General features: G+C 44.5%; 1 protein-coding gene across 3 annotated transcripts in view; it reads right to left on the bottom strand.

Annotated features, from left to right (window-relative positions):
• The window catches only part of GALNT16 (polypeptide N-acetylgalactosaminyltransferase 16), a 71,560-nt gene that overhangs the window by 25,738 nt on the left and 17,959 nt on the right, over positions 1–27,863 (bottom strand). For all 3 annotated transcript variants that reach the window (XM_057420052.1, XM_057420051.1, XM_057420053.1), the window contains exons 2-4: positions 10,830–11,002; positions 7,630–7,728; positions 1,665–1,732 (exon numbers count right to left, since the gene is read on the bottom strand). In XM_057420052.1, the coding sequence (XP_057276035.1) occupies positions 1,665–1,732; positions 7,630–7,728; positions 10,830–11,002 (340 nt within the window). The remainder of the gene's footprint in view (positions 1–1,664; positions 1,733–7,629; positions 7,729–10,829; positions 11,003–27,863) is intronic.

Raw genomic sequence — 27,863 nt, forward strand, 5'->3', positions numbered from 1 at the left:
ACCCCAGCTTCCATATTTATTCTGTGTTCCTTTCATATCTCGCTACCCCCCCCTTTCCCTCTGTCATTCTCCTGCAGACTGAGTGCTCTGGAGAGAATGCAAAGGCTATTACCCAAATTGCATCTCTTGGCAAGTTCCTGCACAAGCATTTCCATTCTCAAGGATATGGGCAATCTGAAAAACTGTGGGCATCTTGGCAGCTGCTGCATCATCCAAGTGAAGTGGAAGGTGTTCTTAATTACAGAGCATGAAGATTTTGCTGGACATCTGCTATAAGGGAAGGCAACACTCATCTTGGCCAAGTCACAACTTCAGGTATAAGAATCTACATTAAGTCATTCACCTCTAACTGGTGAATGACTCTAATGGAGCACATCACTCTAACTGTAACTCCTTGCCAGAGCTGACAGACTCTCTGTATCTTTGGAGAGACTGAGACGGACATTAAAGCAAAGTGTCAGACCTCAAATATGTTCTAAAGTGCCTCCATGCAGGTACCTCAGAGGAGTAGCTGCACCCACACATATCCAGCTGCCAGTGAAAAAATGAGAGTTGTCATGGGATGGAGCTTTTTGAAAATCTTTCTATTTTCCTATGAGCCTAAATCGGAGTTTCTGGTACCAAAAATCCATCACTATTGATCTGGAAACTTTGGCCATTGAGAACTGAGTTTTTAGGTGCTAAATGTGGAACACTTGTGGTTATTTGTTGGAAGTGCTCAGGAGCACCCAACTCCAACAGCTGAGCTGGGCGCAGCTCAGATGTTACCCAAATCACATTTCCAGGCCCTCAGAAACTTAAATCCCTAATGTCAGCATCCACTTTAGATTTTATTTATTTTTTAATTTGCCAAAGCTACATAAGCATTTAGTAAGAGCAATGCTTCCTTACCTCAGCAGGTCAAGGTGGGCATTCTCAGCTATCTGTAAAGTGTTCTGAAGGAGTAATTATCAATTATTATAAGTGGCACACAACTGGATTGTCCTTGAATCTAGTGCATATCATGATAGAAGCAAGAAGTCTTCTGTCCCCACCACCTCACCACTACTACACAACAGCCAGGAGCAAGAGCAACTGTACAGATGGAAAGAGTCCATAGCCTCCAGTCTGCAGGTCTGGTGGACTCATGCAGATGACACTCCATCCCTGTGCCAAGCTGCAGGAGAAGGTATGGTGCTGTCAAAAGCATTTACCCTTCCATGGCCTCCCACAGGGATACCTGGTTATCTCAGAGGCAGGCATTCTCATCCCAGTTTATCTGCAGAACCACAGGCAGCAATTTTCTGTAGGCTCCATAGTGTGTTCTTGCTCCCTCTTGGTTTGTAATTTCCCACTCTGCTCATGTGCACCATTGCTATATACATATCTGCACTAAACAGCTCACAGTACGATGCATACTGAAACTATACAAAGATCTCTGGCAACCTGGCCAAAACTGCCAAGTTGACAGAAAGGACAGACCCAATGGAAAGAGAAAAAGGTGAAGAGGCTCTGGCCTCTGCCATGCATGGATGTAAGCTAAACACAGGAAAACTTCCTGTTCTTTTTCTCTTGCATACAGACAAGAGGGAATCTCTCTGTAGGAGGGGGACTGAACAGAGCAACCAAAACCAGGAAAAACAGAAGGTAAGAAATAAGTGCAACGGAAATAGGTCCATACTTACGATCTGAGCTGAAGTCATCTACCAAGATGATCTCCTGGATGAGGCTGGGAGGGGTGCGGTTCAGGACACTGCAGGACCCAGGGAGGAAAAAGACAATCTTTGTGAGCTGCCATGACAATGTAGGACTGATACACCTCCCACCTGCCAGGCTCTGCACAGAGTTCTTCACATCCTCAGAGATTAACATGCTCTGGTACCCTGGAGTCAGAGCGGTTTGATTCTGACCTTTTTGTACCTCTCATTTCTTTAAAATGCTTGAACTAATTTTCCATTACCTTCTTCAAGTTCGTCCCCTGGTTTTACCACAGTTACACAGCATATTCAAGCCTCCTCTAATGCCTCTATGCACAGGCAAGTCCTCATTGCCTTCAACAGGACTGCTCAGTAACACTTAGGCACCCCAAGGCAACAGCTATTCAAACTTTAATATGAAAAACAGAGGCAAACATTGTCCTCCTAGTCCTAGCAACCCATCTCATTTCAGTGGCACCTGCTCTTCTGATTTTGAGCAATTCTGGAGAAAAATTGTTGGCTTTTTGCGTTTTTTGTTATCCACAGGAAACAGACAAAAAGAGTAATCCCATACTCCCAGGAATGGAGCTATAGAGAAATAAATTACCATCTTGCTAAGATGCATCATTGATGGCTTTGCATACAGAGCCAAAGTTTCTTCAGTTTGGATGGGTTTTCTGCTGTCTCATACAGCAAAATCCTGACTGCTCAGTATCACATCCCTCTCTATTTCAGATCTCTGCTGCTTCATACATCTCTGAGAGTATTTGCATTTTGGGCTTGCATGTCTGCAGATGACTGAACTTGCATTTTTCAAAGCTGAACCTCATTTTCTTCTCTTGGCTCATACCTTTCTGGTTATTCCAGCATGGCGGGGTGGAAGGTGGGTGCTGTCCCTCTTTGCAGATATAACTGCAGCTTCTCCCAGCATAGCCGTCATCTGCATATTTTACAGACAAGGGTGGCCTGCACTGAAATTCTTGTCAGTGCAAGCTGAATGCAAAACATAATCAATCCAGACAGGCTGCATCCTGCCGCGTAATGGCTGTAAAATAGTGTTCTACACCTTCTCCCACTAGCTTGACTATTGGCAATGCTCACATTCTCTCCACAAGTTTCAGGTCTTCCAGCCCAACACAACCAGGGAAGAAAAGAGAGCAAACACTTCATTCTCTCTTCCTCACCTGTCCACCAAGTCCCCAGTAGAGAGAAAACACTCCTCAAGCAGTTCACAGCTAATTGTTCAATGCCCAGTTCTTCTCTCAGCTCTGCAATAATTTGCTGTGAATCCCTGGGAAAGGTACTTAATCTTCTTTCCACTTTGTCTTGCTTATCTCTTTAACAAGAAACATAGTAATCCTAGTATTTCACTTCAGTGAGATGCAGAGACTGGCATGATAATCTATTACTATTAGGCACAAAATGCTATTAGAATTCAAAAGTCAAAATGACAATTGCCTTTTACAGCAGAAACACAGATTGTTCCCCCCTCATCTCATGGATTCCCTACCTCTTTTGCCTTTTCTTGCAGTATCAGTGTCTTTACGCTGTTGCATGACACCATTGCCAATGAGTTTCTCGCCTCTGCTAATACATCCATTCCTCATCAGCTCACAGATAATCTCCTTTATTCCGATGTTAGCAGAGAAGCACCCTGCTTTCCCTTGTTCCAAAATAATCTCTTTTGCCATTATTTAAGTTGTGATTGTAATGAGTTGCTATACCAAATGCTCTAGCACTATGACAGCATCCTTTTAATTAGAATTTGTACAGGATGTCTGCATAGACACTGACAGCTGTTCAAGTCCATTGACCTAAAGCCTAATTATTCACCTTCACATTTGCACCAAAACCAAACAGTCCCTGCAATACTTACTGAAATAAAAAATAAAGAAAGTGACCATACAACAAAGCAGTTGATTTTCCCTTCTGCAATAATAGTCACCGCAGAAGAAGTGATTGTATTGCTTAATAACTAATCAGACAAATATCAATCACACAAAATGCCTTTTGAGTGACAGTTATTTCTGAAAGAGAGCAGGATGCCAAGCAAGTAACTGGTTTAAGAGTGACAGATATGTCTTGCCAAGGAAAAGATACCATGCAGGCAAGCAGCTCTTGACTGACACACATCTCCTGCAGGACCAAAGACACCAGCAACGAGACATTTGAACTGGCATATTTACAGGTGCTGGTGGATAGCCCATTCCCTTTTGTTTTTTCCCCACTCCCCTTCTTATTCTCTTGCTGGACATATTTAACCAGTTGTCACCCACTACACTGAAAACAAATGAATAGTCTGAACGACTCCCTGCATGGGGCTGTAGGACCTGGGTCAGCATGGCCTGTTGGTGCACTGGCCTGGTCCTTCTGGCAGCTTTCAGGCTGGGCAGCAGGTCCTGATGCCCTTGCCTCGGGCAGAGGAGGAAGATGGCTGGAGCCCACAGCAGCAGGCAGGCACGCAGCACATGCTGCCTCTGGAGACCAGGAGAAACAAGCAACTGGGTGCTGGAAGAAGAAGTTATTTCTCCACAGAGTCACTACTCTATTTTTCCCCTCTCCCTCATACACAAACATCTCTCCCATCCTCAAGTGGCAACAGCAGCACATCACTCCTATTGCTTCCACCCAGCAGCAGAGATCCCAGGGGCAGAAGGGAGAGCCTAGCAACTGCTGAGCTGCCAGAGGTGCTTATGTGAGCCTTTGTGTGCATGCATGCAGGTGGGGGTTAGCAAGAAGGGTCTGAAGATCAGGGTCTGGTCCCTACAGCTGCTGTGTTTAGATCACACTGAAATGAACAGTGATGCAGGAGCCTCGCCCCTGAATCACTTCCCAAGACCAGCATTACCACTTAGCTGAGTTACCTTTCAGAGCTGTCAGAATAACACAGTAAGATAGTATCTGACTCAGGGGAGCACATACAGGCTCTCCGAGTTCTAATTTTACATCATTTCAATTCCAGTACCCTTTTCATATATTTCTTCCAAGAACTTCCCAACATTTTATAGATGATGTTTGAATGCTCAAGTTTAGGCACTCGACAGCCACGCTTGCAAAGATCTCAGGTATGAGAACTTCAACTGGTAGTACATATTCTGCTCACCTCTAAAGATTTGGCTTCTTAAAGGTTTTCAGCCATAGAATAATTTGCTCAGTGCTGCCTATTTCCATCAGCTGGCCTCTTCCACCCCCACTTCTTACAGCATTCCCTTAGCATAATTATGATAACCAAACTTGGGAAGAGGCCCATAACAGTGGAATCATATTTAACTTTCACCAGATGCATCTCAAATATTTAATTCTAATTATCTAAATAACCGTGCTCTACCTGGCTTAAGAAACCGCTTATGGATATAGAAATAATGACTAGCTGCAAGCCTGACTAGTCAGCAGGTAAGAAGGCAGTGCAATTTTATGCCTCCTGTTGCTTAATATCACTGTGGTTCTCAGCAGACACACAGCCAGGTCATAAAACCAAATGGAACAGAACAATTCCTTTGATAGCTGACTTATCCCAAAGTGCTGCAAACTAATTACACAGTATTTGGTGCATTGTCTGTGTATGTGAATTGAGCAATAATTACATACACAGCAGTAACTCAGCCTGGCATTCAAATGTGTTTTGCTGAAAGACAGGACTCTCAGGTTACAGAAGAGGTCTTGAAGAGCACTGTGAAATCTTCATCTCCCTCTGTAACATCAGTGTCAACATACAAGGGAGACTTAGCTTTATGCCTCTTCTATCACTGCAGCCATGACCTGAACCTTCACCTCTGTGCATGGTTGTCAAACCTCCCATGCCTCAAAGACAAGGCTGCTAGCTGAGGCTTGGTTGTGTGACACTGGAAATACTCTGGAGCCCAATAAGAATTCAGCCTTTGGGATCCCTTGTCAGGCAGGGATAAATCATAGATACCTCTGACATTTGATGTAAGCAAGGAGTAAATCAATCACATGCACTGGCTATAAACCATCTGGTAATGAAGACTCCAGCTATAACCAGAGGTCTGGGAGGTAATGCCATCCACCCCACCATTCACAGCAGAGTGCAGCCAGTTCCTCCCAACAGCACTCCTCTGGTGGCAGCAGGACTGAAGGGACCAATCTGAAAAGGTGGGTTATCCATTTTTCAAGGTCTTTTTGGGGGGCTCTGGGTTGCAGGAGACCACATCTGAGAGACTGGTAATACCACATCTTGAGAGCTGTGTCCATTTGAGGCTTCCCAGGACAAGAAAAAGTGGGACATGCTGAAGCAGGTCCAGTGAGCGACCACTAAGACAAGGGTCTGAAGCATCAGATGTATGAGGTGAGGTTGAAAGAAATGGGGCTGTTTAGCCTTGAGAAGAGAATGCTCAGAGTGATTGCAGAGTCTCCATTCTTGCAGATACTAAAAACTGATCAAGCGTAGGCAAAGGCAACCTACTCTAGTTGACCTTGCTTTGAGCAAGCAGTATCTTAATGCATCAGCAACACTCGTCTGCTCATTAGTACACCTCACCTCCATAGGATTTGGGTATCAGTCTCCCCCTCTATGCATTACTGCTGCTCTGAATATCATCTTAACTATCATGGCATCTGACTATTTGATTAAGTGCCTTAAGATTTTCTTAAGTATCCTACTACCATGGTTTCTGAACACCTAACCGTTTACTGTCTGACCTTTGCTGTCATTGGCAGAAATCTCCTCCCGTTGCCCTAGCAGCACTGTTGTTCCAAACAAATCTGCTCATTTTCTGAACATTGGCTCTGTAGAACTCATTTTACGGTTCAAATGAGAAGGAAATGATAGAGGTAAAAAGGCAAAATGTGTTAATGCAATATATAGAGGTCTCTGGAAGCACAGCAGCACCAAACCTGGAAGACAGAAACCCAGCCTTCTAGCCATAAGGCCAACTTGAAAAAGCCTGTTATTTATTCACGAAGCACATTTCTCTAAGCCCACAGGATATGTCAGGGGAAGAAGTAGTGATGATGAATAATGCATTTGTTAGTGATACCGTCAGCTCAACCTTCTACCCGGACAATTCACTCTTCCTTCAGCCTCCACAGGCTGTTCTGGGCCCACTTGCACGCTTTAGAGACTCTTTGAGAAATGATTTGAAAAGTCAGAGAGGGCAGATGGCATTTTTGTGTGTAAAAACTAAAATGAAAAGAACCTTCACGGGTTCTGCAGGGATGATGGAAGTGGGGGAGGGTGAAGGAGCAGCTGGGACATTGCTTTGTGGTACAGATAACTGCATGCTTCTGTCTACCTGGGGATGCTGACAGGCCCTATGCCACCTATTTACTTGGTTAGATTCACCCACAGCCGGTACTCAGATATGGGGAAACACAGGTACAAGATAGCAAGTGTCTTGCAGGTTCGGCAAAGCCTGTGTGCAAAGCCCAGGGAGCATCTGGTGGACCATGAGGTGCAGCAACTGTTCAGCAGCAATTGCTCAGACAACAAGGGCTCAGTCTCCATGAGACCTGAAGTTCATCACCTTTTGCCTGAAAGACTTGTGAGCTGTGCCCCTGCCCTCACTGAGCCAGCCCCAGCTCCTGCAACATGTGCCCTAGCAGGGAGCAGGCTGCTTATTCCTATTTATGGAACACAGTCCCTCCCAAGCCCCATTCCTTAGCTACAACTAACAACACACTGTGTCCCCTTTGGCTCCCCCTCACTCTTCCAAACCAAGTTCTATTCCCACCTGCAGTAGACCCTTTTCTGATACCAACGAATCTCTCCATAGAGGCTATGCAGCGGCTAACTGCAGATACCCTGTCTTTGAAGATACACCCACAGTGCCAATCCAAGCCCCTGACCCGTCCTAGTGGGCCAACTCTAAGGCAGACCACACGCACTTGGGGAACTACAGCCACCCTGCTTGGCTATCTGCTGTAAAAAGCCTAGCCCTCCACCAGTGCCCTTCCAGGCACCATCATCTGTGCCCAGCACCCTTGCTGAACTCACCTCTTCACTGTGCGGAGCAGGGTAGAGCGTGCCTCATTGTGGAAGGTGATGATGAGACTGGTAGCTGGCAAGTCTGTGTCATATCGTACAGAAGTGCACCTGCAACACAGAGGAGCAGAAGTGTAAGACAAACATCAGCCACCTGCAGCTAGTGCAGCAATGTAGAGTTTCTAGCGGAGAAGAGTGTAATATGCTAAAATCAGGAACAGCACAGTTGAGCTGCAGCAAGGAAGACCTTAGCAGCTCCTGCACCAAGGCTGGCAGAACTTAAAAAGAACTGTGACTGATGAAAGGCAAAGTTTGGAGGCTGTGATACCTAAACTCAAACGCTGCATGCTTAGGAGGGCATATGGAGTTTTATGGGGAACAAAGTTCGACATCTTGGGCTCTAGTCCCTGGATTCACCTGCGATTCATGTAAAGTCTTGTTTATTCATGCATAGGTCATGTACATGCTAAGGATGCATGGAGCTGGCACACCAAGGCATCACTGTATAAAGCACTTCAAATTGTTTGGTCACTGGACTTAACAGAAAGGAGAACACTATCTAGCAATGTGATTTGCATCAAGCAGTTGCAGAAGTTCAACACTAATACCTCAGCTGGCAATGGAAAGCAATTCCTCTCATCTTCTCATCTGACAGTGTAATGTTAGGTGCATACACTCATACTCGGAAGGAAGGGCTGGTTGCACCAGGGCTGCACATACCCTACGGAGAACAAACACTCTTGGGGAAGAGCAACTCACAGATGTGAACCCTGGACCCAACTGTGGCAGATACTAAGAATGGCAGATTTGGGCTGATCTGCTCCTCCAGAGTGTCTGTCTTCTTAGCTTCAAGCCAGTGTCAAACAGCAGTTAGTGTGCACTAATTGTCTGCCCAATGAAGAGCAACTGAAATTGTGGCCTAGTGTGTTTAACAGCTTAAGGCCACACATAGACTGAATCCACCCTTGGGAAAAATACAATTCAGTTCTTACAACCACTACCTGTACTTTCACATATGCTTACTATTCTTTTATGGCTATTACTAACCTGTTACTGTTCTTGTCATCACATTCGATCCTACTGGTTTATGACTGTTTCATTGCAAGATTTTATTAAGTGGACTGCAGTGTCTTTCAGCAATTTTAACACATATAAAGAAACCTTGATAAAGAATAAAGTGAAAAACCCGAGACCAGACAGGAGACGTACCACATTTATTATTGTTTTAAAATAACTCTATGAGATAATGCATATAAACTGTGTTGGGCATCAGGAAGTGCAAAAGCAGAAAATGCTGGTGTATATGTTATTTGGGGAATTCTTCTCAAAAACTCAGCATTTTTACAGCATCACAGAGGACAAGGACAAAGTTTGTGCTTGAAAGCTGACCCCTTCTTTGGATCAAAACCTAGCTACGTGCTAGGTCAGAGGAGCTTGTAGGATGTGTAGTTAAGTATGCCAACCTTTGCTTGGGTGCCTGAAGAAAAAGTGACATATTAGGGACCTATTGACCCTCCCACTCCTTAAATGGGGAGCCAGGTCCACCTGTGACACATAGATGGCCTTTCCTCAAACCACAGTCTAACATTTCCAGGGACAGTGATTCCACCACTTCCCTGGAACAGGCTCCCCTCCTAGGCAAGTGGTAGAATCCCCATCCATGGAAGTGTTCAAAAAACATGTAGATGAGGCCCTGGTTTAGTAGTGAACTTAGCAGTCCTGGGTAAAAGATGGATTCAATGATCATAGAGGTCTTTTCCACCCTAGTTCTATGATTCTGTTTCAGCTGAAATAAGTCCTAATCCTAAACTGCCACCCCAGCCACCATTCCAATAGTCTTACAAGACAAGGTATTCAAACACAGCTCCTTCATTCCCAAACTGCCACCTCTGCCAAAGGGAAGAACACAAAAATAAGTTTTACTGCTCTGATTATACTCTACTTTGGACTCCCCATTGCTGAAGGGAATCCTTGCAAAGCTGGCGCTGAAACGGACATACATTTCCAGGGAATCACCTGTATGGTTTTTTTCAGACTAAAGTGCATAGATAAGGCTTTTCACAAAAAACATGCTCTGCATGCTACCATGGATCAAATTAAACAGTAATTCACCTTTGAAGCGAGCTGATTTTAGGCCACAACACAACAGCAGATTAACGAAACAGCAGTTCTGCATGGCAGGGAGACTTGACAGTAATCAAGGACATGATACCTCTGCCTCTGAGTCATTAGAAAGCCAATCCCAAGGACTATGCTGGGGAACAGGAGCACAAAACTTTTATCTCACAACCCAGGTGGTGACTGCTTGCATTCACAAAGCACTGAGTGCTGTCAGTGAGGGCAGCCTCACAAAGCTCTAGGTCTCCTAACATCCCTTTCACAGTTTCAATTGGGTTAGATGCCTGTTTTCCTATTTCCAGTGGCTGTGAAGTTTTGCTTTGCAACCCTTGGTAGGGTTTAGGTTCCAGCCCAACTAGACAAGCATTACAGATATTGTTAGCTTGCTGGTTTTAATCTGTTGTCAAGTAGGCTGTTTTACACTGCCCTATCACTATCAAACCTACAGTTTTCAAGGTACAACATTATCTTTTTTGTGCTCCAGAAACTACAAAATAGTTACCTGAGCACTATTAGCAATTTAAGGATGAGTTTAGTCAGCAGAATAAATTCATGCTCAGTGAAACCAGACAGAACAATGAGCACTTTGCAAGCCATGAAATATTCACTGTTATTTGGCCATTAGTTTTATCTTCACCCAACAGACTTCATCCAAACCATCATTTCCAGGCTGGAAAGAAGGCACCAAACTAGCTTCAGACAGCCAGAGCACAGCACATGAAGAACACCAGAGTAAAGCAAGGCTGCAACAATGGCATATTTCACAGCCAGGACAGAGGGTCACTAAGGGAAGACATGAGCTTGAAGGGAGTTTTGCAAACAACTGTCAGATGAGCAATTTGATCTGCAATGGAGGGGCTGTGCTGAAACATCAAGATGATGTTTGGACCTTGGAGGAGATGCTAGAAAAGCAACAAGCTGGCACTGAGTTAGTCAAGGGTTTCTTCACATTTGAGACCTTTCCAGATTAACTGTGAAATACAGGAAAGAAACAGATGGATGCTGGTGAAGAAAACCCCCAACCACCCTTTGTCAACATTGCAGAGCAACAAAGGAGGAGGCAGTGGCCTCCCCACACCAAGGTTGCATGGTACCTGTAGTGCCTGGTGTCCCGAATGGGCCGATTGCTGCTGAGTTTGTCACTCTCTAGCTGATTAAAAGCATGCTGGCGGTAGGGGTCTTCTCCAGCCTTCAGCACCTTTGAGGACAGGTAAGCCTTCTCATCAAAACCTCTCCGGCTGTTCTCTCTCTGGGGAGCCCTTGTCATCTAGAGCAGAGACAACCATCAGAGCATTAGGGAGAACACCTAGCTCATGTTTAGACTCAGGTAATAATGTTCAGACACACAGACACTAAAGCAGGTTGTTTTCCACACATCTGGAAGTGGCTAAGGTAAAAGGGAAGGCATTACAGGCAAAAGCTTGGAAAGGAAAGCAGGAAACCTTCATAGATGTAGTGCTATATTTGCCCTTTCCAAGGAAAATCACAGGCCTCACTATCCTTACTGACTGAGCTTGGGATGAGACCTGCTGCTCCTGATAACGCAGGTAGAGCCAAATTCCCTTCAGCACTTGTTGCACAGAATGTGCAAGACCGCAGCCGCTTGGAAACCCTCCCAGGCAACACAGGTTTGAAAGCAACCTCCAGCCAATGTGGCTGAAACACGGTATTTTGAGGAAAACCAGTTACAGTCTGTCAGCAATCACTATCACATACAAGCAGCTGATTTCACAGGTTCCCTGCTGTGCCTTGCCCAGCTTTGTCCACTCCCACAGAAGTCCATGATAAAGCTGGAAGCTGCATGTGACTGTCTCCAGTTCCACACAAGAGCTAAAACACTTGAGCCATCCCTTTTTTCTGCTAATTTTCTGCTAGCTTCCCTAGGCCACAGAGTCAGTGCAATGCCAGCCCCTGAAGACCATTCACTAGGGCCACCAAGAGGGAGGACAGGCACAGTTGTAGCCCATGCTGAACTCTTAGATACAAGATTCTGGTTGGAAATAAATTAGAAACTGCAAAATACTGGCTTCTAAAGCAATCAGGACTGTTTCTACAGTAAAAGTATAACACATTGTCTATGGTAGGCATTTGGTAAACCGAATCATGAAAAAGCCATAAAGTGCTCCCAGCTTTGTACAAAGAAGTGCTAGATGGAGCTCCCTGAAAGTGCTGGAAAAGATGGATTCTGGTACATTCACATCTTATCCAAAGCGCTGGATAATCCCCAGATCTTGACATCATTCTCTGTAAAATAGCCCTCTAATACTAGGCTCGATTACATTTCTCCTTCTACTATAAGGCTCCTTTTAGGAATTTTAGAGGGCAAGAGACCAGGCACTGGTCCCCAGTATCACACAGGGTTTTGGATGAGCCACCTTAGTGGGCTAGGAAACAACTCAAGAGATCCAGCACCACAGCAAATTCCTTAAGCAGAAGAAAGCTTAGAAGAAGAAACATCTCTGCACCTTTTTCCAAGAAGGGCTACCCTGCAGTGCAGACAGGCATAGGACAACCAGGCAGTTGGGTAAGATTATGGCAAATGAATTCAGTGTAGAGAAGTGCAAGATAATGAACATTAGAAGATACAAATTGAATTACTCATACATATTGATGGATTTCAAACAACCATGACCTCTTGGGTTACAGATCTGAGTGTCCCCATGGACAACTCAATGAAGCCCTGAACTCAGTCTGCTGAGATGAGAAACACAGCAAATTGAGTGCACTGAAAATGGGACAGAGAGAACTGAAACTCTGCAAAACACTGATGTACAAAAATTAGTGACAGCTTAGCTAGCCATGGCCAGAGTGCAAGTTTTGCCAAGCTGGTCTTTGGAAGGAAGCTATTGGAGAGTGAAGACAAACTAAAGGTTAGAAGGTTGGATAGAAGATTAAGAGAGAGAGGGGGAAAAAAAAAAGAGTGGTCCATAAAATTATGCCTAATACAGCCAAGATCAGCCTGACGCTCAGGTGTCCCTTTCTTACCATACAAGAATAAGGCAAATGACCATTCACAGTTTAAAAAAAAAAAAAGCTCACCACTACTTTCAACACAAAGAAGCTTATTCAACTGCTGCACAACTAAGCTGCTGCATATAGGTTTACCCCATACAGCTGATTTCACAGCCTGCTGCCTAGACTCTCCCTTGAAAGTCTAATTTTCAGTACAAGGAGGAAAATAATTACTTTTGTACCTCCCCATAGCAGGTCTCAGGGCAGGACTTGGCAGCCAGGGATCATCCTACACATCAGACAGGAGTAGGGCAACTGGGGGGCATCAGGGCAGGGCCTATGGCTTGGCAGCACAGGGCTGTGGGTAGCTGAGAGCCCCTGGGGTCCTGGGCAGGGTCGGGGGAGCCCCAAGGAGTGGGCAGGGACAGGAAGGTCCATTAGTGCCTCAGGGCCATGACACATCTAAACTTGAACTTTTAGGGGCAATTTCTCTAGATACTACAGTTCACATGTTACTTCTATGTCAAATTTATAAAGCTGAAAAAAAGCACTGGAAATTAATTGTCAGTTAAGAACAATTCTCACTTTTATCTCAGCTAGCATCAATTTGTGCTCTCTTCAAACAGGGAAAAGGGAGGATTCAGGGGATGATATCTCAGAGAGCCTAGCTTCAGCTTCCTGAAAGACAGCTAATCAACAAGCAATCAAATATCAATCTATCTGTGAGCACCAAGAAGATAACAAGGTAATAAATAGGAGCCAACTGAGATTTGACAAAAAGCACATCATGTCAGACCAACCTAATTTTCTCCTGTGATGGAGTAATCAGTCTTAAGGGTGTGGAGGAGCAGGAGATAAACACATCACGACTTTGGCAAGGCTTTTGATAGAGGCTGGTAAGATATTATCATTAGCAAGGTAGAGAAATAGTAGTCTAGATGAAACTACTGCAGAATGGGTGTAACTGGTTGGAAAGTCACTGTCAGGGCAGAATTGCTAGCTGTTCACTGTCAGAGCAGAAGGGCTATCGTGAGAGCAGGTCTTCGGGGTTTGCTCTAGATCCAGTGTTATACAGTATTTTCGTAAGTACTTCGGATATTGAGACAGCATGTTTGTCATATCCATAAGAAATTCAGCAAAAATGTCAGATATGTTTGGAAACAGCATTAGAATTCAAAATTATCTAACACACAGAAAAAAAACCCACATCTGAAAACAATAAATGCCATTTAGTAAGGGCACCATAGACCTCTGCAGTTCATCAGGTCCATGTTAATACAAAACATGGCAGAAACAGCAAGGTAGCAGAAAAGCCTCAGAAAAGCCCTAGATACTATAGCTCATTATAAACCACATAACAGCAATGTCAGGTTAAGAGAAGAAAGCAAACACCATCATGAATGGAGCCCAGACAGAAACAAGCCTGGCAAAGCGAATATAAAACTTACCTTTAAGGACTGACTTGCTTTATCAGATTCTTTTCCTAGAATATAGATGGTTGGCTACAGGACATCTATCATTATTAATTCAAAACATACTTGACAGAAGCAGCACAGGTTCTCTATGAAATAAGTAGTCAGTCCCCTGCCAAATCCTCTGAGGAGGGTAGACTGACATCCACCCCCTTTTTCCTCTCCTTTCACATTGACACCTCTCACTTCAGGAAGAGGTCAATATAAACACATATGAGCTTCAGGCACATTAAAGGCACAGGATGTACAGCTGAATGCAGGGTCAAGTCTTTTATCACATAAGCAGGACATTCCATACCCATAAATTCTTTATGCAGCTACAGAACATGTACCTCCATGCCTGAGGCTGGAACTACAAGTGGGAGTTATGGGAACAGAAAAGCCCAGTTCCTTCCGACTGATGCTCTGTGAGAGACCAAAAAAGAATTTGCTATGTGAAAGCAGAAATAAATAGGTACTAGAAATGTGAGTGTCTAATACTCCTTTTCAGTAACAGAATGAAATAAGATCCTCTTCTGCTCTTGAAAGCACATTCTTATTTGTGTTTTGACATGGCTCAAGAGACCAGAAACAACTCAAATAGTGAAATTAACTTTGTAAGCATGGGATTAACGGAAAGGAACTAATGCCATGCACATCTATGAAAACCTGAGAGCCTCATTTTTCAACTAGCACCATTATACTCCTCTAGTCCTTATCACTTGTGAAAGAGCAAGGCTATAATATCGACAGTGCCACTCACCTCTGTGCATTGTCACTGTCTCATTGGACACAGGCACCCCAGCTCCAGTATTGTGCAAACAGTCACACTAAACCAGAGCAGCTGGGGACTTTAGGGCTCTAAGATACCTTTCTGTAGCAGCAGGCTTGGGCAAGTGAAAAAGGGATAGCCGTACTCCAACAGTCATGAGGAGTCATTACTTACTGAAGTAAGGTGTGCAAAACTTTCAAAGGTAAGTGCAATTAAACATTTTACACTTACTGTAAAATTAGTCCAACAGCAGTTTTGTATGACAGGACATATACTTTGCAGCTCTTGCATATCTTTCTTGCAAATGTTTAGAGCTAATACAGCAAATTGGAGCAGGGGACTGCCAAGCTTCTCTTTTGGTTTAAGCTCATTTTCATGATCGTGTTAGCTCTGTCAAACTCCAGAACAGAAATGCAATCACAAATCATCCCCAGTGAGTGTCTTTAGCTGGAAGAACTGACCAACCAGGAAGGTCTACTTGACAAATATGGACACAAAGCAAGCCAGGGAGTAACAACCTTGCCAAACCTTCCTCCCAGTTAAGGCCATCTTCAATTTACCCTGCTGCCACAGCCACACATACTGCCAGTGCCGCCACCCCAGTCCTGCTAGCACCTCCATCCCACCAGCCCTTCAAGTCCACCCTTCCCGCAGCAGACATTTCCCTACTGAACTGGTTTAATGTCAGCTTCAGCCCATTGGATTGCTGACTGAGCAAATCCTCTTCCCTCGTAGCAAAGATCAGGGCTCAGTCACCTCTGTAAAACACAGGGGAGCTGCTGGGGCTGCACCCTATGAGATTTTGCTCCATGGGCTCACTCCACTTGCTCCACAACGCTGTTCCAGAGACCTGAAGGCATGTCCCAGAGAAGACAGGACAGCACAGCACCACTACCAACAATCAGATGTGGTGGTACTGTGCAGTGGGGTAGTGCTTGGGGATGCTAAGAGATAGGTGCTGCTCAGCTCTGTGACCCATATGCTGGCACATGGATGGGCTATGCATGGCACAGAGCACAGCTGATTGCTGCAAGAAGTCCCAAGGAGCAAGCTACTCTTGATGAGCTGAATATGCAAGATAGTATCTTGTGAAGGCCTGTTGCCATGAGGATTTGTTTTAGAGAGTGTGTTGCATTTCCAGCTGGGTTTAGGAATCCCAGTGCACACAAGGCTCTTGTTATGTCTCATGAAATAGTCTGTATACTTCTCTGGAAAACTGCTCAAAAGACTTTAATAGAAAAGCTGTGCCTGACAGCACAGGGCTTATTTTATTCATGCTTTGTTTAACTGCGTAAATTAATTGTAAATGTGGTTTAGGAACCATGCTCTTATGGCATTTCTGCTATGAAACGTTAATAAAAACTACCACAGCTAAATAGAACCATCTCTGTTCTTCAGGAAGTGCAAGTGCTGACAGAGGAGCTCAGAGACCAATCTGGATGTTTTGTGTGTAGCTTGCACAAACTGGAGTAACACAATGGAAGCAGTAAAGCTACTTGAATTGATCAGCTCCCATAGGCAGTTAATAGGGCACAAGAGATTTTCTACTGCCATCAACACTGGACAATCTTGAGACATGCTGCCAGTTCAAAACTGAGCAGGAAAGACCAGTGGTGAGCCCCCAGCAGAGGCTATTTTCAGTGTCCTCTGAGAAAAGGCCATGGTTGCCAGCTCAGGGTTTCTCCAGGCCCTGTGAAAGAGCTGTGTTTGCCAAGGGATGGTGGGAGTGAGAAGCAGCAAAAGCCTGCTGCTTGCCCAAGGTGCCTCTCCACCTCTCTATTCTTTTCCACTGTCTCCTGGCATTTATTGCCTTCTGTGCATGCAGAAGCAACTCTGCCAGCTCTGCAAGACTGCATCTCTGCTCTCTTTTGGTTTAGGCCGGAGAAACTCTTTCTATCCCTGTCTCATGGCTGGGAAGTCACAGGATTTCACCAAATACTTTCTGTTTTGTTCTTCTCATCCTTCCTCACAGTTTTTCCAGGCATTGAGCTGTTGACAAGCAAAGTGTCCTCAAGCATCTGGCCTGAAAAGGTAGAAATACTGCATAAGGCAAGAAAGGAGAAGAAATTATTTTTCTGTGTCTGGTTTCCACAGCAATGTTCTCCCCTACTCATCAATTTTTGGATGCTACTTTCAGAGCCTCTTCCAAGAGACATGGAAGGTGGCACCACATTTTCCATGTTACTGCTTACATCCCAGATGAGGTGAACATCACACTCTCCTATAATGTCTGTCACAGACATGGATTGTTAGTGTGGAGAGTTTAGAAACAGGATATTGCTGACTTAGAGGTCACAGCAGTGTGTTGACAGACAAGCCTTGACCATAAATTTCAAGCAGACTTGTCATGGTTTGACAAACTGGTATTTCAGGAAGTTTGGGGGAGGCAAATAGGCAACGCAGGATGGGAAAACCATGTGGTGGAACTTTACAAGGGGGAGCAGCAAAAAGAAAAACAAACCGAAACCCAAAAGCAATTAAGTTAGTACCTCTTATCATGAGCAGTGGTTCTCTGATAGCTTCACCACCACTCCCCACATCCAATTTCTCAGCATAAAGAAAGGTGGTGTCTGTCCTACCACAGTCCCAGCTCCTTGCTTGCATGTGTAAGAATCACAGCCTTGCTTCTGGGGAAGCTAAGTGGCCTCTGCTTAATGATCCTACTTAGCCATCTTTTTAGTGAAGCTGATGAAGAAGCTTCCTTCTTGTGATATTTACCCTGACCCTGCATGTCCTTGTCTACAGGAGGAAGACATGCTTCCAGGAAGCACATCTGGATCACTATGTCCAGCTCTATGTATAGTAACATGGGTTGACAGCTGGGGAACAGCCAAAAGTGAGTAGCACACAGTGCACAAGCCCCAGCACCACAGCACACATCAGTTGCAATCATTTTGCAGACAACAGCCCTGGGGAGTATAGGGTACAGGCTGCCATGCTGGTTATATGAGCTCAGCATCAGACTGCATGCAAACAAGTCACTTCCACATGCAGTGCCTGGCTTTAGCACAAACTAAACCCTCTCCACCCCCATGCAGATTAACAATCCATACATAAATCATGCCAACTTGGATTTCCCTCTGAGTACAGTCCTGGTGTATACTCATTGTAGAATAATAACCTGAGAAGCTGGAATTTATTATACAACCTCATGTGTGACAGGTGTAGGATACTGGCAGTTATCATGCTTTACTGCTGGCCAACAAACATATAGCATATATAGATATAACATACAGCAGATGACTTCTATAAAGTATGTCCATCTTTGACCCAGCTATTTAATCCTGAGCAGACCTGAGAAGTTAGCAAAAGCTGGATCCTACGAAGTTTTCTAGCTCAGCAGCCCAGAGGCAGGAAGACATTGCCCATAACTGCAGGGAGGGGACATGATGCCCTGGGGCATCCTTCTAGTCTTTTGTTTTTGGGAGTCTTGAGTAAAGCACAGCAGTGGAAGCCAAAAGGGTTTCAAAGATAGATGCCTGAGGGCACTTTCTTCCAAACAGCTCTGAGGAAATCCAGACCCTAGATGAAGTAAAGCAGTTGCCAAGGCCTATTCCTTCCCTCAGTTTGAAGTCTAATGCACACAGATGCCCATTATGCAAAACTGAAAAACTATTAACATTTTTGGTTTTAATATATTTATGACATATTTCTGCATGTCCAGATACATATACATCTGGCTTCTACGTTCATTTGATCTTCATCTCATACCCTGCAGTATGAGCCATTTACTCCCTATTTGGCAAATTTTGTTGTGACAGGTACGCTGCCGTTTTTGTTGATAGAAACCTTTACTCTTTCATATTTTTCTCCAGGAGAAAAACAATGTGGAGGAAAACCCTGAAAAACAGTGAGGGAATGGTCTTTAAAATTACTGAATCCCAGAACGAGAGAGCAGTGTGAGGTCTGTGGGTTTTTTTTTTTTCCTGAAACAGCACTTGTTTTCCAAGCACACCTCTCTCCATCTGTAAATATGCATGATAACATCTGTCATCAAGAAGAAGACAGACATGACAGTACACTATTAGAATACCTAAGGGACTAGGCAATTCGTGCTTGTACCCACACCAAAACAGCAGCATTATCAGAAAGAGATCCCAAAGGGTAACCTCTGGGAATGAAGGATTTGTACAGAGAAATGATGGTCACATGGACATGAAGCTGTCTGCATTCAGACATCTGTTTAATATCACACAGCGAACCTCCTTAACAAAAGCCATCTAGGTTAGTTGCTGTATGTAGGAATACTGTTCTGCTAAAGATTATATACACACAGTTTGTAAAAGTGTGTTTCGAGGTCCTTTAGAATAAAAAAGGCACTATGAGAAGCTGCGTTTTTTTCTTGGGGAAAAATATCCCAGTCTTCATATGCCCTGGTTTCCAAGGGATTTTGAATTATTAAAATAAAGAAGAAAAATGAGCAATGTTTTGTTATTTGTCTTCTAAGTGCTAGATGTTCAGTGTCCATTTAGGCATTTCCTAACCCTTGATTTATAGCACCTTTATCATGACAGACTGACATACAGTATTTGGCATTACCTGAACCTTGATTTATAGTATCATCTGTATTATGACATACTGACATATAGTATTCTGAATTAAGACCGATAATGTCCTCCTGATTACCTGGTAGAGCTGTGAAGCCAGTAAGACAGTTCAAATGAGGGTGGTCTAAGTCTTCATTAAACATATCAGTCACATAAATTGTATCTTTATTCCCACTACCCCACTTACACTGTCTGAACAGATGCAACATATGTGCCTCCTGTTCTGATGTACTAATCTATTCCCTCTGAACTCAAGTGACCTACATTCAGCCTTTTTCTCCCAGTGAATCACAACTGTCTAGAGTGACAGATGCCGCCACAGATATTTTCACAGAGGAGAAAGCAACTTTAGACCTCATAAACTCCTAACGTAGTCAGCAGTTACCCAAGTTACCCAGTGGACTAGTTATCCAAGAGGTGTGCAGAGGTCAGCTAGCACTGAGGACTGGGCATTGCTCACCCAAAGCATTCAAATGCTTAATTATACTAAGCTTGGGGCTCATTTGCTTTGCCTTCAAGATCATGCTTCGAGGGCTTTTTGCTAAAGCTAGAGAAAGGAAGTTGGATTGCCTTTTTAATCATTCATCCTCAAGAGTTAGAGCTTTAAATCAGGATTAGAAGATTAAGAATAAAATAGTGTGGGTTTGCCGCGAGCCAACATTCACATTCTGCAGAAATACTGTGCACGTGCGCAGCTGAGCCATGAAGTCAAGGGGGCATTTCACACCCCCACCAGGGACAAACCCAGCCCCACAGCAGGAGGTAGGAATCTATCCCCACATTCCAGCAAGGAAAGATTTTTCCTCAACATGCTTCTGTAAGTAGATCTTGCTCAGACAGGCATGATTTTGAATATTATCCAATTCCTCATCAACTCTCTTCTCTCTCCCTTTGTTTATCAATCACCAGACAGATGCTGCTACAGCCTCTCACAGATGGCTGCACCACGCAGGTGGGAAGCACGGCACACCCTGCAGACAGAGCCGGGTGGCAGTCTGGCCTCAGGAAGCCACACTCCTGCCTTTGTGCCAGCTGCAGTACCACGCTGCTCCTGGAGCCTGCCCCACCGCCACAGAGCCTGCGTGGAGCTTGTGTTCCCAGGAAATAACACTCAGGCAGGACAGAGCTTTGACAAGTCAAGTAATTACACAATGTTCCACACAGCTCTTCCTCACATTCGCTTTGGGACATCACAAAGAAAGGCTCTTGGCAGGATCCGCTGGCTGAGAGTTAGCCAGGCCCAGTCCAAAAATGCAACTTATCTGTAAACCGACAACCAAACTAGCATTTAACGGGGTGACTTATATGTGACTCCTCATGCTGCTGTTGAATCTTGACCTGGCTTCTTAGAGAAGTTCAAGAATGACCTTCAGCAGGCTTGTATTTTGGAGGTTCTAAGCATTCTGTAGTGGCAATAGTGATGGATCCACGATATATTACAAAAATGAGTCCTCCTGCACAAGGCCTTGTTCACTCAGATATTCTCTCTCTGTGCATTCAGCCCTGAGGCATGCAACATTGTCTACTAATAGAGGAAAAACTCATTGTTTATTTGTCAGTAAAGATTTGAGAGTATCAGGCTGTTGGCATTTTGTTTAGGAGCCAAACGATGTTCCATTTTAATTGATTAATTTTTCAGTTACTGCATTGCTCCAGTTCCAGAACTCAGCAATCAATTTGAACTGACAAGACCCTCAGAGCCATGCTCTGCTCCTGCTTGGGTCTCCATTTGCAAAGGCATTGAATTCACTTCCCAATAGCAAACTTAATCAAGGATGCATACCAATGAGAATCATGCAACGGGCTCATATATGCCTGTCAAATAAGAAAAAACCCTGTGTTATGCTACATGGGCCTCTGTCATTGTAGACTTCAATCACATTATTAATAGAGGCCTCCACAACAGCCTCTCTGCTCTGTCATTTAGTCACTGTCAACAAGGAAAGAGCTGGGCTCATACAGAAGAGCAGAACCACTGAAGTGGGCATCACAAAAATACATTTAGGACAGGTATGGTCAAAACCACTGCCCACGGAAACACAGCTCTCCCCATGCACAAAGCACCGCGATCCCTCACACAGCCACTTGTTCGATTCTGCAGGTGCAAACTGCAGCAAAACAAAGTCAATGATTGTGATGAGCAGTAAGAATCTTTAAAATAGATTACTCTATCAATCCCCATCCAATACAAAAGGCAGCCATCATCTGACTGCACGCATGCAGTGCTCACAGTCCTGTTGTGAGCCACATGAGGATGCAACTCTTGGGTTCCACTGTTAGGAGAACCCATAGCTTTTCTTTTGAAAGGACAATTTTTGCCTTCATGGTTGCAGAAGAGAAACCTGGGTACCTAGAAATTCAAAACCCATAAGGTGAAGATAAAGGACATAAAACTTGATTTTCAAATGTTTGAATGTTTGTGGTCAGCAATAACACTGCTACAGAAACCTTAGGCTCTAGCTGGTTTTTGGCCTGGGTAAACCATAGGTGTGATCAGGCAGATTATGTGAGCTGCTGGTTTTGAGTTCATTTTTTAAAAGATATGCCTGACATTTTTTTCTGTAACCAGTCAGGTTTTGCCCAAATTTCATTTTCGGAAAGCTCCCAGAGCCTCGCAGCCCAGTCTCCCTTTCCTCACACCACGTGAAGACCGTACTCCTGGTAGCTTACCCCATCACACCTGGCTGGCTCACAACCCAGCCACCAGCTCAGCAGCTGCCACTCTGTGAGCAAGTTTTCAAACTCAAAGCTCATGCACTGGTGGTAACAAAAATGAGGGCTCCCATTTCTGACAACTGGGGCTGCGATGCTAACCTCCTGCTTCCCAGAGCACAACTCCAAAAGGACACCAGTGCTGTGATGGTCAAAGAATCTTGCCTGGGTCTTCAGCAGCCTTCCTAAATATGAATGAAAGCTAAACTAGACACGTTCAGTCCTGTCACAGCTCCATGAAAACCACAGGGTTGCTCACGAGGATGAGCTCTGCTCAGTGAGATCTGCTTTTCCCTTCTCCACCAAGAGCTGCATGAAGCCCAGAGGCTTTGTGTTTAGAAGAACGCAATGTAAAAGTCTAAATGTGCTGTAAATTACTAGTGAAATCTAGTGGCAAAATTCCCAGTGACATCAGCAGGACAGGATTTCAGCCACAACAAAAATATAAACAGAGAGAAACAAACACACAGAAAGCCCTCATTGAGGCCCCAGTTTTCCTCTATCTTTCAGTTTTTCACACTCATGATTTTAGTATGAGCTATTGGTAAAATCAAACTGCTTAACGCACCAACCTTCTCCTTCTTCCAAATCTCTATTTGCCCTGGAAAATAGCTAATGTTTAGAAACCATTTTAACTAATAAGTTGTTAAAAAGCCTTCATTACCCTGAAGACAAATAATGTATACATTTCTAGCTGGAGGTTGCAGTGGCAAGATAAAGATTAAATGCAATACAGCTTGTTAGAGACATGGGGTCTGTTACACAATTCATTTTGTCCCAGACAGAAAAAGATGTTGAGACATTCTTCACATTTCTGGCTCACTCTTGTGGGGCTTTAGCATCCCTGGCTCCAGAAGGGAACATAGAGATGAGCGAACATGAACAAAGGAAATATGCTGAGAGGTTTGTTCTAAGTAGGTTTAAAAATATTTCATAAAACTAAAAGCAGAGCTGTGGTTGCAAGAATGCGGACAGACAGCACCAAAGATATCACAAAATAAACAAAACACATACCCTAAAACAGAAAACCAACCACCCAAAAACTTGAAAGAACTGTTATAGACAGAACAAGATGCAGGAGGCCTACCCTTACATGAAAGGTAAATGTGAAACAGGAATTAGCCTCTAGTTCTGCATTACTGAGTATGTATGGTATAAACATTTCTTATTGTAGCTGGTTGGATATAACAGGTATTATCTATAATGAGTCTGAACACGACAGGACTATGGACCGACAGCTCCCACGCAGTGTATTCACCTGCACACCCTACCGCAGGCAGTCTATCCCACCCATGCTGCAGTTGGTCTGACCAGCAGCACACCCAATGTCAATGAAGGGCAACACTCTTTAGCAGAGCAGCACCTCCTACTGAAAACACAAACAAACAAAAGAGAAAAAGGTTTAACAGTTCAAATCCTATTTTTGACCAGCAGAAAGACAGCTGCTGGGGAGATCTCTGCAGCCACAGGGTGTGAGCCAGAGCACGCACAGCAGCTCTCTCGCCCATGGAGTAACGTTCATGGCTCAGGATCCAGTCAGTGGCCAGGACAGCATTTTTCATTCTTCCTTCCTAATTAACAGATGTTTAATCAACATGAGCTGATGAAGGGGCTATTCACTATCTGCCAATGGATATATCACTTTATGCAGCTTTTGCCCCTTCCCCCTCAAACCAATATTAAAAGGAATATTTAAGGTTGTAAAGTCAAGCACACAGCAAAGCTATCTGCATGCATGTCCACTGCAAGCAGTAAATGGCAAGACTGTACATAATTACATGCCAACAAGCTCCCTGACACAGGGACTCCAAGGACTGAGATCCTTGGAGTTCTTCCCTGGCTTCTCTGAACCACATGTGAAGTAGAACAGAAACAAGCAGCATTCCAAAAGCATCCAGATAAAGTCCCTAGTGATATCTCACACTCAGCAGCTTCAACAAATTTGAAGCCTGAAGTGGCAGTCAGGAAGAATCAGCCTGCAAGTCGGTACTCATGGGAGTCAAAGCAGCAGCAAGCCAGAAAGTCCTTCATTACAAGAAGCAGCTTTCTTTTCAGGATCATCCTTCTGAGAGCTGCAGAGAAACAAGACCTCTTTTAGGAGACAGCATTTTGAGGTCTTTTCTCCGCTTCAAATTCATGCCTTCTCAGGACAGGTCTTCTCTCAGGAAGCCAAGGTCTTCATAGACCTCATGGTCATAGCAAGGTGCCCTACACCTCCATAACTGCCCTGGTAGAAGCTCCTACCTTTTTTCTCCTGTCCTATTGCCCAATACTGTTGTGGTTTTTGGGAGATGCTTGTGGAAGGGAAGGTGGCAGAGTTATCAAAACACCCCATGATTTAAAGGGGCTTTGGGAGAACCTGGTCCATCTCAGCCAGAAACTCAAAGCTCTCTGCTGCTGGTACCTCCACTCCTACTTCACTGATTTTAACACTGCCCATAACAGAGTGAAAATGGAGAACAAGAGTGAAAACAAAGCAAAACCCAGAGCCACTGCACACACAACTAAACTCCATGCCAGGGAAGGAGCTGAGCTGTCATTGAATGTGCTGCTGGAAGCTGCAAATGACACATTATATGCAAAATGAACTTGCCTTCTACAAGTAGTTGTCGTGGTTTAAGCCCTAGCCAGACAGCTTGTTCACTCACTCCCAGTGAGTGGTGCCAGGCTGAGAGCAATAGAGCCCCCCCCCACCCCGGGGCTCTCCCCTTCCCCGCTCCCGGAGGAATGGGGAGGAGGACCAAAAGAGTGCAACTCCCACTGGTTGAGACAAGAACAGTCCAGCAACCGATGTACAACACAAATCACCACCGCTACCACCACCGACAACAATGATAAGGGAAAATAACAAGGGAAGAGAATACGATACCACCGGCCAAGAAACGAGTCCCACCCGGAAGCCCGTGTCCTTCTGGGTAACTCCCAGTTACCCCCCACCCCTGGGCATGACGTGCTGTGGTATGGAATACCTCTTTGGCTAGCCTGGGTCAGGCGCCCCGTCTCTGCTTCCTCCTGGCTTCCCCTCCTCCCTGGCAGAGCATGAGCCTCACAAAGTCCTCGGTCAGGGTAAATATCACTTAGCAACAACCAAAAACATCAGTATCACCAGCACTGTTCCCAGGCTGGAAGTCAAAACACAGCACTGCACCAGCTGCCACGAAGGAGAAACATGAGTGCTACTGCTGAACCCAGGACAGTAGTCAAAGTCCTCCCAAAACCCGATGAGAGGCCAAGATGTTCTTAAACTCAAAAAGCAGGATATTCCGGTGGTAATCCCATAATCAGCAATTTCTGATCAGCCATAATAGTGATGGCCCCTCACCTCTCATTGCCTGGATGGCTAGCAAACAAGCAATGACAGACAACCCCAACTCCTAGCGTGCCTCAAGCAGAGGGAGCAGTAGGTGTCATATTTGGAAAGATCCCATGGTGTCATAAACCCACTGTTGCTTCCCTTTACAGCACCATTTCTGTCTCTGACTGCCTATGCAACCACCAGGGCACAGGCTATAAAGCCCAAGCCTGCAGCTGATACAGAGATCTGTCTACATTTCTAGATGATTGTTACCATAGCAATACCATAGTAATTTTTAGTTTGTTTTGATGCTTTTGGTTTTTTTAATGCTAGGTTTTTATCCAGTGCAAACAGAGCCAGTTCCCAGTTATGTGAGAAGGAAATCAACACTTGCAGTGTGCTGCACATGCAATAGGGCCTGCTGCCTGGGAGCAGGACGCTGAGAGGAGATGTTCAGCTCCTGCCTCATGCCCTACTGTGATTACGGGACTCAGCCCACTTCATTCACTAAAGCCATTTCTGATGCCTGCACTCAGCACGGTGTTGCTACCTACCCACGCTGTTGAGTACCACACTACTGCGCCTCCTTACCTCCTCGGGAGCTCTTGTGATTAGCTTTTCTCAGAAGAAGCATCAGATGAGCATCCACTTTCAGCTTCTCCCCTAAACAGTTCAGCCAAAAGCAGCTTACAAGACAAGAACAAATAAGGTAAATCCAACTTTTCCTTTAGTGCTAGAGCCTACTTCCAGGGTCTGGTAATGATCTACACAAGCCTACAAGTATCATAAGGGTGTTTTCCAGACCTTCCATATCAACATACATTGGTCAACAGCTTGTGTTTCAGCCTGTCACTCATAGGTTATTCCAAAGAATCTGAAAAAGATGAAACAAGTGGACTGCCAGACATTTACTGCTCCAAATAGCACTAACTGTGATCATGTTCAGAGTCAAGAACACCCAAGGGAGAATCCTTCCAGAAGCAGGAAGAAAGGTACCCTTTTGCCACGAGATTTTACTTTTATTTTTAAAAAAGAATAATTTGGGAAAGCTGACCCTTTAGCAACCAATGCCTTAACTAGATGGAATAGAAGAAGATCTTAACAGCACACTTTTCATTAGAAACCAGCAGTTAGGTTAAACAATAGAAAACTGTCTCAAAGCATCCAATCTTTTTCAGGTGTGTACATCATAAAATGGAGTGATTTTTGCACACGTATCCTCCTGATTTGCTAGGCCTGCACGCTACCCATTTCTGTATGCTGGTTCACAGAGGATAACTGCCCAGGTCTGCTCCTGCAAATGAACAGACAGTCCTTCAGCGCAAGCAGTAGAGGGTTGTACAGCAAAGCTAAAGGCCTGGAGATGATATATATCTCTCAGTCATGCTGAACCACAGAATGAATAATTTTATTAAAGGAAATCAGAAAGGTATCTTTCAAAAGTCCAGTGATCTTTAATTATAGATTAGGGAAGGAATCATGTTTCTCTGAAGAAAAGTAAGTGACCTTCCTCACCAAAAGCGAAATTGTAGTGTGTGATGGACTGCCTCAGAAATGGTTGCCTTGGAGAGAGCAATTGACACAGACTATGCACCCTGGTGAAGGCAATGCAGTAACAATTTATATCTCTGCATTAACCAGTGTCACACAATTCAAATCCTACTGTGCCAGATCTGAAACATGATGATAGGTGTCAAGAGAAAAGAGATACCTACCTCAAGGAGGCACATTAACTTAGGAATATGGAAACATCTAACAATCTCATGGGTTGAGGTACTACAACTTCACTTCGCCACCACAAGCAAATGCTCATTTATTGCTGTTTTAATTAATGGAGTTGAAAGTGCTTCACTAGTTTCAGATGGTGGAGCTTCGGCTTCAATGCTCAGAGATCACCTCCCACTAAAGAGGGTTGCTCTACAGGCTGCAAGTCACTGCTGCCCTGCTGACTTCATCAGAGGATGCACACAGGAATCATCCCATCCTCAATAAGCCCACCTTCACAGAAGAAGGGACTGTAACCTGGCTCATCCCAGCTCTTGGATTCCCAAGTCCTGCTGAGGGATGTCCCAGACAAGAGAAACCCCAGAGGAAGAGAGGTAGCTGTGTTCTGGAGCCACCTGCCACCAGCCCTTTCTGCAGAATAGCTGTGGGGCTTTTAAAAGGTGTCCAGGATGGACCTTTGCTTGTCAGGGACAGAAGTGCACCAGCTAAACTGATCAGGCTTGGTCTCTTATTAGGTAGGAATGTCAGCTCCCTTGGTAGATACAGGAGATACAGGGAGGCATCCCTCTGACCTCCAATGGTTTTGCTCAGGTCAAATGGCTTGTCACTATTTTCATTCATACTCCTCAGCAGCAGGAAAAACACTAGATGTGAATCACTAATTTAAACAAAAT

The sequence above is a fragment of the Pezoporus wallicus genome, unplaced genomic scaffold, assembly GCF_028554395.1.
Source record: "Pezoporus wallicus isolate ANWC-B61680 ecotype Strahan unplaced genomic scaffold, APGP_CSIRO_Pwel_v1 contig_5418, whole genome shotgun sequence".
NCBI classification, from domain to species: domain Eukaryota; kingdom Metazoa; phylum Chordata; class Aves; order Psittaciformes; family Psittacidae; genus Pezoporus; species Pezoporus wallicus.